The following is a 12,950-nucleotide window of genomic DNA, read 5'->3' on the forward strand; positions in this document are numbered from 1 at the left end:
AGAAGGAATCGTGAACTGAGGAGTAAAAAGAGTAAGATCGGGAGTCAGGATAAAGGAACCTCCATGCGTCATATAGGGCCAATCGAGGAAGGGAGGACAGTGCAGCATATGCCGCTCTGGAGAGCTGACGGGGTCTGGACCCAGATCTATCTAGGTTTACGTCGAATATCGTATTAAAATCGCCTCCCCAGAGAATCGGTACCAGCGGGAAGCTCTCCAAGATGGTCACCAATTGTAGATAGAAATCGGGATCATCGACGTTGGGGCCATATATGTTGAGGAGGACCACCTCCCTATTCTGCAGTACGCCATGAAGTAGAACATATCTGCCCAGGGGATCGATTAACGTAGCGATGGGAATGAATTTGAGGGTTCTGTGGATCAGGGTCATAACTCCGCGGCTCTGGGTGGAGTAGGTGGTGAAGTATCTCTGAGGGCCCCATGATTTCGCGAATTTTTCACAATACTCGGAACATGCATGTGTCTCCTGCAGAAATAGGATTTTAGACCCATGTCTCTCAGCCTGAAGCTGTAACAGTCTCATTTTTTTGTGGTTACCCAGACCTCGAACATTCCAACTCATGAATGTCAATGTCTCCTCGCGCCGTACCTCAGAGTCGGCCATAGAGGAATACGGGTGGATGGAAGTGTGCTCCCCATGGATGTTGACCAATATGGTCAGGACCGCGATGTCCCTGGGGCCATAGTGTTCCGAACTCTACCCCTCCTGTCGTCACCAAGCTTTTTTTAACATTTAACCCCTTCCCCTCTCCCCCTCCCACATCCCTCCCCCAACCAGAGGGATGAAGACCCTACAACCAATTAACCAGAACCAGAACAGTGGCATCGACGCCTGGGGGGTCTGCGAGTTGGCCCGGCGACAATGCTCCGAACCGCGAGGCAATTTTAGGATAAACATGATGCCCGACATTAATGTCGTTTCCCGTCCAGGGGAGGACCCGTGGAGGGGAAGGGAAAGGCGGGCATGGTCAGTAGATAATGAACCAAGAAACGAGAGATGTAAGGATATGAATTCCCGAGCAACCGGCCGGGGTGGTGTGTGCACCCGGGCACCGGTGCTCCGGGGGTGTCACAGTGACGGGGGGGAACCGGGACGTGAGCCCAAGAGGGCGCGAAAGGGAGGAAGCATGACCCAACCGCCCAGCAGGGGTCTGACAAGTGTATATCATAGACGCTCAAAGGGGGAACAATAGCGTACAATAGGTCAACGGGGTCTAGCTGACCAGGAGGATCACCCAAACAAGAATGAGTGCATGCAGGACCATGACTTGAGCAGACCAGCATTGGAGAGCAGTTAGCATGTAGAGTAGTGCTGTCTAATACCACCATGTCGCTGTGGGATCCAGGGGGTTATCCCAGGACCCCCGGGTGACCAAGAAAGCAAGGAATATGTGTGGTAAGCCTCTGGGGTGGAATGGTGGGGAGCAGACCACAGCGTATTCTGCCCACAAGCCCATTCAATTTCTGCCATATCAGTGGGTCCCCGAACAGAGCAATCATGAGTGAGGATAGGAACAATCACACAATCTGACATCAGAGTGGCCTGGTCGCTTTCAATAACAATGGAACATAGCGGTGTCCATTTCCACGAATTGTCAATGCCTTGGCTAGCCAGTGACACATCATCCGCTCCAATGCGCCGGCGGGGGGAGCCCACAGCGGTGTCTGATGAGGGTACAGTTCAGCCGGGAAAGTGTTCATCTATGAACCTGGAGGCCTCCTCAGGTAGTGTGAAAAAGTAGACTCGGTTTGCGTGTTCAATCCGTAATTTGGCGGGGTATAGCATGGCATATTTGACCTGATGGTCACGCAATCTTCTCTTGACCGCCAGAAAGGTCTTGCGATCCCGTTGTACCGCCACCGAGAAGTCCGGATATAGGTGGATCCTAGCTGCGCCCAGGAGAAGGTCTCCCTTGAGTCTCGCCGCCCTGAGGAGGGCATCTCGATCACGAAAATTTAAGACCCTTGCTATGATGGGACGTGGGGGTGCCCCCGGTTTGGGTTTCGTCGTGAGCGCACGGTGGGCCCTTTCAATCGCAAACTGAGGTGAGAGTTTAGGGGAATCCAGGATTTGGTTCAGTAGGCCCTCGACGTATTCCTCCATAGGCTCATGTATCCCATCCTCCGGTACCCCAATAATGCGAAGATTATTACGCCTCGAGCGAGACTCAAGATCCTCGTTTTTCTTCTCCACCTCAGTGACGCGGGCGGATAGAGTAGAGACCTCCGCCTGGAGGGAGCCCAGGCCGTCCTCAGTGGTGCCCACACGCGACTCGATCTCAGCCACACGGCCATCCGTTCTCTCCATATGCGCCTTGATGGAGGATATCGTGCCATTCATGTCGTCTAACTTACAATGAATTGTGGTGAATCCATCCCGGATGAACTCCATCATTTTCTGAGGGTCGAACGGCTCCTGCGCCACTGGGGCAGAAGGCTCCTGCGTGGACGTCTCCGGTCCATTGCTTCCTGAGGGCTTGGTGAAGATGTTGATGGAGGATTGTTTCTTGCCAGTGCGTGTCGACATGATGTCGATGGAAGGGCGAATTAAAGGACAACGGATCCGCCAAGGAATTGGGTGAAATCAGAAGGTAAGGCACCAGGATCCACCCAGGCTTGTAGGCGAAGACCGAGCCGCGCGCCAGGAGAGCCCACGACGACCCCGCTCCCAGCGGGAGGGCCGAGAGAGGGGCGATGTCGGCCAGGTAATATATGCGGGAACCAGCGAGCAGCAATCAGTCTCAGTAAACACTGTTAAGGGGGGGCACCCCAATATCGGGGCTGAAGTGGGAAAGACTTGATCCGAATGGCGGGGGGCGTTGGAGGAGGTGGAGGGAAGCGGAGCCCCGGAGCAAGACCGGCCAAGGATCAGGAATATGGGTGGTCCAGAAAAGTAGACAGTTCAGGTTGTCCTCAAGCTCGTGATCAGGGTGGTAGGGTCGCTGTATCGCCCTCAGCAGTAATATCCAGGAAGAAGCTGATCGTGGGATCCAGGTAGGGTTCCCTGTTGGGCACCAGGCATAGATGGTGGGTGCCACGGCCTGAGGAGAGAACCGTCCCCAATGGAGGGGTAGCGGGACCACCGGTATCCGACAGAACCACAGGCGGCGCCCCCAGTCACGCAGGGAGCGGAGCACCCCCAGGCCCCACCGTGTGTCTGAAGCCAATCTCTCGGAAGGGTGGAGGAGTCCGGTAGTTGATGAGCAGGGACCGCCACCGAGGGGTGGACGTGGAGATGGTCGGGGGTCAGGATCTCTCACCACGCAGGAGTCGGGGCGATGTTTCCCTTATGTGGTCAGCACACCGCACAGGGAGGCGCAGCGGAGCCCGGCGCTCTGGGGTCCAGCGCAGATCCCGGCCCCCGTGGCGCAGGAAGGGGGCGGCTCAGGATGTAACTGGGCCAGGGCCGCCCGTCAGCCGGGGCCGGGTGGGTATCCACTAAAGAGTGGCAGCACACCGCCCAGGACGGGGCAGCGGAGCAGGTCGCTCTGGGGTCCCTCGTAGCGGAGGAAAAGTAGACTGGGGGCCAGGGCCGACCCCGAGGTGAGGCGGTTCCAAGGAGCTCACCGCACGGCGCCGGATCGGCGCGACAGCACACCGCCCAGGACGGGGCAGCGGAGCAGTTCGCTCTAGAATCCCGGCTCCTGTGTTGACAAGGCGGAGTGAGGAAGGGTAGTGCAGGCAAGGCCCCCAACACAACGCGGGCGATTGCCACCGCGGCTGCAGGGCAGGACGCCCCTCCCCCACAGTAGGCCACGAGCCGCAGGGCTCCGGCAGGATCGTCTGGAGTCGGGAGCCGGCTCGGGTCAGGCACCCGCCCCCGCCGCACTCTCGGCGGGATGTAGCTTGGCCGCTGGGGCGGCCCGGAAGGCGGCACTCGGCCCAGAGGCGCTCGGTCCCGTCAGCCGTCCGAGTAGCGGGTCCGTAGTGTGGGATGTCGAAGGCAACCGGAGAATTTTCGGATGTCTTATGCCTCGCGGGACGGAGCCGGAACTCAGGCGGCCATCTTAACCAAGCGCAACAGCGCCCCCCGTTAAGATTCATTCTAAACCTTCCAGCCATCACCTCTTTGTTTTTGCTTTGTCACCCAGAGTGGGACGGGTATGCCCAGACGTGGGTGCGTGCCTGCTGGGCCTAGAGACCCAAGCTACTCCTCACTGATGAGCCCCAACAAGGGCAAACATGTTTGGGGATGCTTGTGGTCTCATGCAGAAGGGATGTGGCCTAGCACTTCGGGCTGGACTGCCCCTTTTGGGGTGGGGCCAAGCCTGATTTGCATATGGTCTTTCCCCTTCTATAATGGATTGGCAGGTGAAGAATGGTGGTCTGGAGGGTTGGCCAGAGCATTGCCAGTGGTTAAGATTCATTCTAAACCTTCCAGCTACCTCTTTGTTTTTGTCAAGTCTGAGAGGGGCAGGGAGCCGTTCCAGAAGGAGGCCCCTGCTGAAGAGAGAAATCTACCCTGCACTCTCTGCTTGGAGAAATGTCTGACCTGCAGAGAGTTGGGGCTAGAGGACCAAAGGACTCTAGTAGGGAGGTATTTAGGGGGAGAAAGTTGGATGTAGTGGGGCCACAGGGGATTTAATCCTTGCAGTGACTGGGAGCCAGCAGAGATACTTTTGGGCTGGAGAGATGCAGTCCCTGGGCTTGAGACCAAGGATAAGTCTTGCAGTCCCATTCTGGATTAGTTGAATAGGGCGGAGGGAGGATAGAGGCAGGTTGAGGACGAGGCTGTTGCAGTAGTCCAGCCTGGAGAGAACTAGAGCTCTAGAGACATTGGGCCTCATTACGGCGGTAACAGAGGTGGTAAAACCATCTGGTTACCGCCGGACTCGTATTACCATTCCGCCTCCATGACTCCTGGAAATACCAGGGCATTACGACCCTGGTGTCCCGGGAATTCCAGAGGCGGAATTCGGTAATACGAGTGATGGTGTTTCCACGTCCGCCTGCAGGCGGGCGGTGTTAAACCCGCCAGGTCAGACCTGGCGGGAACATCACCTCCCGCCTGCAGGAGTCGGGATCGGGCGGTCCGGAATTAACAGTGGTGGCGGGTTTACCACCACTGTTATTTCCGGACCGCCCGACCTGTAATGAGGCCCATTGAGTTTCTGGGGGAAGGTGAGAAAAGGGAGAATGCCTCCGAGAAGGTGGAGTTGATAGCAGGCCTTCCTGGCAAGGTCAGCAATATGAGGTTAGGAGAGAGAGGTGTCGAAGACGACACTCAGCTTTTTTGTCTCGAATGAGGGTTAGGTGAGAGGAGGAAAGTAGGGGCAGGATTCACAATGAGAATGATCTCAGTCTTTCTGCCATTAAGTAAGAGATCGTTAGCAGCACACCATGCCTGAATAGCAGTCGGACAGGATCGGAGTTGAAAGAACGAGGTCAATTTTTTTTTCGAGGGAGCAAAGACTGAAGGTCATTTTTTTTAAATGACCTCACCCTACTTAACTTGCTTCCCACTCGCTGGTCCCTGCAACATCTGTTCCCTTTCACTTCCCTGATCGGGAACTGCCGCTGCAGCGTCCTTTCCTTTTTTTTTGGGGGGGACAGCTGGCAGGGACACAATATAGTGAGCAAGGGTGCGTGGGACACCCTTGCAGCCCCCACAGCCATCTTTTTTTTTGTTGAGATGGCTGTGGGGGACACCGCCACAACCACTGATCACAATATAGTGAGCAATGGTGCTGGGGACACACCCACAGCCCCCTACACCGAATGTGTGATCTGGTAGAACCTTTCGCCCATTTGGAATTTTCAAACAGCCGAAATTCGCCCAAATCACACATTCAGTCATTTTTTCCAGTCATTTTGGGTAATTCCGTCAGGCAATCAGGAATGAGAGAGGAAGGAAAGTAGGAGGGGAGCTTAAAGAAGAGTTGTATGTCATCAGCATAACACTGGAAATGAGCAGAGAAGGTGGAGCTAAAGTGGGCAAGAGGGGCAAGGTAGATGTTGAAAAGCCAGGGCAAGAGGATAGAGCTCTGAGGGACGCCACCGGTAGAGGGTAAGGTGGAGGAGAGAAAAGGGACCAGTTGGACCTGGTAGGGTTGATCATAGAGAAAAGAGGTCAGCCAGTCCATTGCCTGGTCCGTGATGCCAAGGGTGTGACAGAGCTAATTTATGAGGATGGTATGATTAACACTATCAAAGTCAGTGGGCAGGTCAAGGAGGATGGGAATGGAGGGAGAGTTGCAATCCAGGTTTGAGAGCAGTTCTTCACAGAGAGCAGTTTCCATCGCTCTGGCTGCTCTAAAGCCTGACTATTGATCGTGGAGACAACCAACCGATTCTGTGTGAGGGATTAGTTGGGAGATGACCAGTTTCTCCAAGAGTTTACCCAGGAGAGGGGTAGTGGAGATAAAGCAGTAGTTTGCTGAGCAAGATGGGTCTGCAGGCAACTTTTTTAGGAGGTGGTGATGGGAAGGAGCCAGTGGCGAAGGAATGATTGCAGAACTCAGCCAAGGAGGGAGCGAGGGGGGCAATGTTGTCCTTGATAGTTCTGCAGGAGCAGGGAAGCACCTGTTTGGAGGAGACTATCATAGACCAGGCTGCCTTGGTGACCTCCTCAGGTGTTGTGTCTGAGGAGGAGGGCAGTAGGAGGGGTTGAGGTCAAGAGAGGCCTGAGAGTTGGGGAGGATGTTGGGGGGAAGATGTCCTGGGTTTTGGATATAAAATGAGAGGCCAAGGCCTTGCAGAGGGCCTGGGAAGGAAGAGAAGACGTGGAGGACTGGCAAGTTCCTAACAGATTTTAGCCATGTTGTTGCTGGCCCCAGAAATGCAGCCTTGAATATGGGTCTGCTTCTTGGAACGGATGGAGAATCAGTATTATATTCGGAGCAGATGACGGGCTAGTTAGTCAGAGGATGTGCTAGAAGCCAGCCACTTCTGTTCCATGATTTTGCTCTTGCTCTTCAGAGAGGCAAGGTCAGAATCGTACCAGCTGTCACACTTGGAGACCAGCTTCATGCGGATTCCCATGGCAGGGACAAGGGTGTCAAGGTTATCAAATTAAGCAATAGAACCAGAGAAGGGGGCATTATCGATAGGGTAATGCCCCTGGGGTGATAGTTGGAAGTTCTAGCGAAGCGAGAGATTTATCGTAGTCCAGTGGGCATTACCCAACCAGTAATGTCCTCCCGCTGAGGATGCTATTGCTATTGGTACCCCAGCATATCATACCGGGTTATTAATAGCATTTTATCTCGAGTTGAGAAACAGCATTGACACCGTTTCTCAACTTGGGAAAAAAAGAAAAGAAATGGGCACCAAGGATTAGGGAGAAGGGACTACACATAGACCCTTCTCACTTTCAATGGCGGGCATAAAAAATATAGGAAAAAAGTCAATGAAAAAAATGGTTGCCATGGAATGGGCGGACATTGAAAAAATAAACAAATAAAGATGGCCCCCATGGAAGGGGGAGAGGGTCTACTTGTAGTCCCTTTTCCCTTTCCATTGCAATCAGGACGTGGACGCAACCAGCCCAACAAAGGCTTTGTCAAGCTGGTAACGACCCAGCGAGGGCCAATGAGCTTGCTTGTTACAAGCTTATTGACCCTCACCGGGTACTTATAAAGAGATAACAAACATACCATACGTAGAGAAAAGAGGAGCGTCTGTCTGCGGTAAGGTGGGAAAAAGAACTCTCAAATTCCAATTCAGGAATCGCCTTCCCCTGGTGCCTCTCACTGTACTCGCGGGCTTCTAACAGCCCAATGGGGTCTTCTCCCACTGTTACTTTAAGACTTCTTTTCAAACCTCACCTGCGCTCAGTTCCATTACATCACATAACTTTAGACCTATGGGTGGTGCACCATGCTACACAAGTAGTCTCATCATGATGCTTAGGTTATATGAGCACGCAACAAGAAAATAGTTCTAAAGATTAACACGTCCAGGATATCACTAACTTCAGGGGAACTGGTAGTACCTGTGAGGCCGTGTGGCAAAATACTTAATCACATATGTGTTGACATTATCTGAAGTGAGATCAAAGAAAATTACATCACGTTGAGTGCCTCCGTTTTTGATACTAGGAAGTTCCACAACAAGACACGAATGAAGCCAAGAGACACATTATTTGGTGATTTGGAGAATATTAATGGTCACTGTTATATATGAAGCAAAACCATGAGTCCGGCTTTTTTTAATACTGTGTAGTGAGAACTGAATAACTTCAAGGACTTCTAATTTTGGAAGACAAGAAACAGCGAGAAAAAATGATTTGCAAAGGAACACACAATTAAGCTTTGAAACCCATATTTGGTCTTGTCTATATCTTAGGCACTTGACCACATATTTTCTGAAGCCTAGCTGGTAGAAAAATATGTTAACATTTCAGTTTCAGAAATGCTCTGTTTCATAGAGATGCCTTATACACAAATCACAAAATAACCCAGTTTGACAAATGTATACACCCTTATAGAAATATGCCAAACAACAGGAGCAAGATTGTAGTTTTTGTTTTTCCCATTTTAAAACTTTGAAAGCTACAAGTACTCAAATACAAACTAATCCTAAAAAATGTCCTGGGTTTTGCAAAGCTTGTTTCAAAACATGAGGCCACACAGTGCATTGTAATGTGTGATACAGTCACCTGATTGTAGTCATGTTTTGCCAGAGTAATACAAGGTGTTATTTCATCTTATGTGAAGAAACGTTGAAGTCCAAAAAAGAAGCAAACACTTTTTTGTCTGTTTCAAATTAACACATATCAAAATAAGAGAAAGAGATAAAGAAAAGGATTGTTTTATTTACCAATGTAATTGTTCTAGGAGAAGGCGCTGATTTGGGTTGCTAACTTGAGGTTTGTGTGGGCATCTGATGCAAATGCACACCTCAGGTCTTACCACCCAAACATTAACATATATTAGCACCCTGGTCGGGGTTGCCAGCAAATTAGTTGGCTAGGAACGAGGGCTTCAACCGCAGGTGAAAGTCTGCGTTCCATGCCGCATGACGACCGGATCCCCCACCGCCATCATCCCCCAACCCACTGTGCCCTTTATTTGATATTTTTGTTCATCCCCCACCCCCCTACTTACCATGCTGCCACATCCGCTCCTTCCCCTTGCCTCCCACAGGCCGCCATGGAAAGGGAAGAAGGGCTCTGTACGGAAGGCAGCTAAAGAATTTTCTTTCGTTCATCGGGACGTGTACAGTGCGTTGAATGTAGGAAAATCATTTTATCTGTTTAGAACCCCGGTTTACCGCTTTGGTGCTGGAATGGGTGTTAAACTGCCTAGTGCCCTTGTTAATGGCCCTTGCTTTGCTCGGGCCATGAACTTAGGATGCCCCTCCGTTACCACCACCCCAGCCCAGTTCCAGTCCTTGGAACGGAGGCTTAACACCACATTAGAGTCTTGTCAAAAACAACGTTTACTCTAATGACCCACCACCAAAAAAAACTTCCCATCTAACTGCTTTGCTGATTTAAAAAAAAGAGAGGCTTTAAAGGTATTTGCAAAGCCCCATTGGAATGTCCTGTTGAATTTGTTGCGGGAGGTGTGGCCAGTGTACTGTCTATCACAGGTACGCGTGTCGACCATCCTAAACCCCAACCCCACAATACTTACTCCATCAGAATCAGAACACTTACAGAGCGCGTTAGAATAGAACAGCGAGCGTGTCACACCAAAACCTAAACCCACTAACCGAAAAAAGCTCAACATTTCTGAGGACTTATCTCACTCAGAAATCTCATACAACCATCTCTCGCACAACAACCTGCACACACTTCACAACACCGCAACAACACATAAGCCTCACCAACAGCACTTGAGGACTGATACGATCCGATACCCGCACCAAAGCTCAGCACCCGGCGTATACCGAGTTGAAGCTCCAACAGAACACCACTCCTCTCACTATCTACTCCCTCTTCACCTTACTAACCCATCCCACCTTCTCGTTTGCAGATCCGTCAGAGCGCCTGGAGACCAACTCCGTTGTTGACAGTGCGCGGTAAACATTTACCATCACACTTCTGGCGGGGTGCAAAGGCTGTGATGTCCCAGAGAGCCGAGCGTGAGGCCCAGGGTCTCTGCACAGGCCGCGCATGCTGGCGTTGGCTGAGACCACCCCGTGTAAGAGTCAGCTGGGCAGCTGTAATGGCGGATGTCGAGTCTTCCAGGTCTAGCGCATTCCTGGGCATTGAGTGCTTTATTTCTGGCCTGTTTGTGCTGCTGTAGTTGAGTTTCAATAAAGAAATAACTGCATAACATCACGCCTGGGGTTTTGTAATAAAATCAGCAAAGAGACTCCAAGTCGCAGATTGTACTGCCTTGTGTTTCTTAGAGGGCGCATGGATGTTACCAACATTGCAGTATTTAGCGTTATTTCCTGCAGGGAATCTCGAGGGCCGGGATATGACGCAGTTCCCCCATTACGTGAATGTGTAAGGGGACGCCCGCTAGGAGGTAAACCAATGGGCGCCTCCGAGGAAATGACAGCATTTCAAGGTGAAATGTGTTTGTTTTTAAAAATAAATAAATGTATGTTTATGGCGCGCACTTAGCACCCAGAAGTGTCTGTCATCCCAAGAAAACCTAAACGCCTACAGCCTGATTCAGAAAGCGTTTTTCAATGGGGATATTCCCATTGGGGAACAATTGTGTAAATCAGGCCCATCGGGCAAATGTAAACTGAATGCAAATGTAGGTTGCAATGCTGGTGGGTGTTCATTGTTGCCGTGGGCATGAGCATAGAGTGTCTCCCCGTCCCCAGGTCTCAAGTGTGAAGTGTGAGTGACAATTGTCCCCTGTATGGTCCTGATGAGATAACGTGGTTCTTAATTTAACATTGAAATAGTTGTTGGATCATTTTATAGTGAATTTTATTTATTTATGTTTGCATTGATAAAGCGTGCAAAACCCACAGGCATCGAGGCGCTGGTTACAGAAGCGAGTAGCGCCTTTTTTGTCTTTATTTTTCCTGTCTTCATCGTTGCAATCTTATTTTTTTGTCTATATGTTTCCATAGACCCCTTTGGGGGGTCAGGCGAGCACATTAAGGAAGACTCCTGTTTGGATTATCTGTCTAGACTGGGGATATTGTTGGTTAAGTGAGTGAGATTCACAGGCTAGCGAGAGTCGATATAACAAGAGGGGCTGCAAGAAGCTCTGGCAGAGAGGGCGGCTGCCTGTGCATGTGTTGCCTCGTCATGGCTACGCTCAGACATGTGTTAAACTGTTCTAAATCCAGCGAGAGTGTAATCACATGGATGCTACTGCAGCGGCTTCATGTGACCTTCCACCTAAACAAATGCAAACATATACACATAGACGTTCCCTGCATGTTTGTTCTTTCACCTGTTTTCAGTGATTTCGTTGTATCGATTGAAACATCAAATGTGAGGCTATTTTAGCAATCACCAGACTTATTAAACCTAAGCACACACCTTTCTGTTGCAGGGCAACATTTCGCTGAGGTTCTGCGGCAGATGGTCTGAGCGCTCCAGCTGGCCTTCCGGGCGCCCGCCACAAGATGGCGACAATGTCACAGTGGAGAGAGGACAGACCCTGCTGCTGGATGCCAGCACGGCCGTGCTCAATAGGCTGCACCTGAAAGGTTCGCATTTTCACATCTCATGTCGTTGATATTAGGCAAAGGTCCGTGTACCCATTCAGGGGGCTCTAATCTCAGCCCAGGTCCTAATTAATGTTCTGCATAGAATAAGGGGGCTATGCGGACTGGGGACAGGAAATGCATCAACTGTTGAACACAATAGTAGGACAGTCATAATGCGCAGCATGTTGCTGGTGTCAAACCACTTTACAGCATTTAATGTGTCCTTTACCTCTCATATAGCGCAAATTAAATGCATCTTGGCGCTTGATGATCACAGCAGAAAATGTGTGACACTTGTGCAACGGCGCACTCACAATGCATTAATGAATAAATGCATCTTGGCGCTTGATGATCTCTGCAGAAAGTGTGTGACACTTTGTAGAACGGTGCCCTCACAATGCATTAATGAATACATGCATCTTGGCGCTTGATGATCTCTGCAGAAAGTGTGTGACACTTTGTAGAACGGTGCCCTCACAATGCATTAATGAATAAATGCATCTTGGCGCTTGATGATCTCTGCAGAAAGTGTGTGATACTTTGTAGAACGGTGCCCTCACACTGCATTAATGAATAAATGTATCGTGGTGCTTGATGATCTCTGCAGAAAGTGTGTGACACTTTGTAGAACGGTGCCCTCACAATGCATTAATGAATACATGCATCTTGTCGCTTGATGATCTCTGCAGAAAGTGTGTGACACTTTGTAGAACGGTGTCCTCACAATGCATTAATGGATGTATAACTATCATGCAGCTGAAGGTTAAGAAGACTTTCTGATGGGTAATTAAACAGCGCTGCAACATCACTTTAGTGATTTATGACTCCTTAAATATGATTGTGTAACGTGCATTTCACGACTGGCTCGGGGGTCATCCTGCATAGAATGAGTCACTCCCCTGTGTGAAAGAGGGAATCCTACTCAGTAGTGGCTCCGGCATTGCGGTGAGTGCTCCAGTGATCCACTGCAGTCTGTTGAATGGTATATATTCCCCAACCGTGAGACGTGCCGTTCACGCCGATCACGTGGTATGGAATGTCTAGCTGTACATCATAGCTATCCTAGGTAATAGACCTGGAAAGGGGGTCCGTATAAGGTCACAGCGGTTTGGCCTCGAGGCATCCTCGTGGGTAACACCGCCGAACCACGGATGACTCCCTCATTCTCTGCAGACTGGCCCCGGCGGAGGCAGTCGTTATGTCTACGTTGCTCAGTAATGACCAGTCAGGTACACCTTCCTAAACAGTTATTGCACTTGTGTTGCAGATCAATTATACAATCATTAATGCTTTGTCAGTGCCCTTTATTTTAAAGCAGTGGTCTTCAAACGCTGGCACTCCAGATGTTGTGGACTACT

The 12,950-nt window shown here is 50.6% G+C and overlaps 1 protein-coding gene across 2 annotated transcripts in view; it reads left to right on the forward strand.

Annotated features, from left to right (window-relative positions):
* The window catches only part of PKHD1 (PKHD1 ciliary IPT domain containing fibrocystin/polyductin), a 4,356,595-nt gene that overhangs the window by 1,807,987 nt on the left and 2,535,658 nt on the right, over positions 1-12,950 (forward strand). For both annotated transcript variants that reach the window (XM_069605754.1, XM_069605755.1), the window contains exon 36: positions 11,436-11,592. In XM_069605754.1, coding sequence (XP_069461855.1) covers positions 11,436-11,592 — 157 coding nt within the window. The remainder of the gene's footprint in view (positions 1-11,435; positions 11,593-12,950) is intronic.

The sequence above is a fragment of the Ambystoma mexicanum genome, chromosome 4p (assembly GCF_040938575.1).
Source record: "Ambystoma mexicanum isolate Mex_15411 chromosome 4p, UKY_AmexF1_1, whole genome shotgun sequence".
NCBI classification, from domain to species: domain Eukaryota; kingdom Metazoa; phylum Chordata; class Amphibia; order Caudata; family Ambystomatidae; genus Ambystoma; species Ambystoma mexicanum.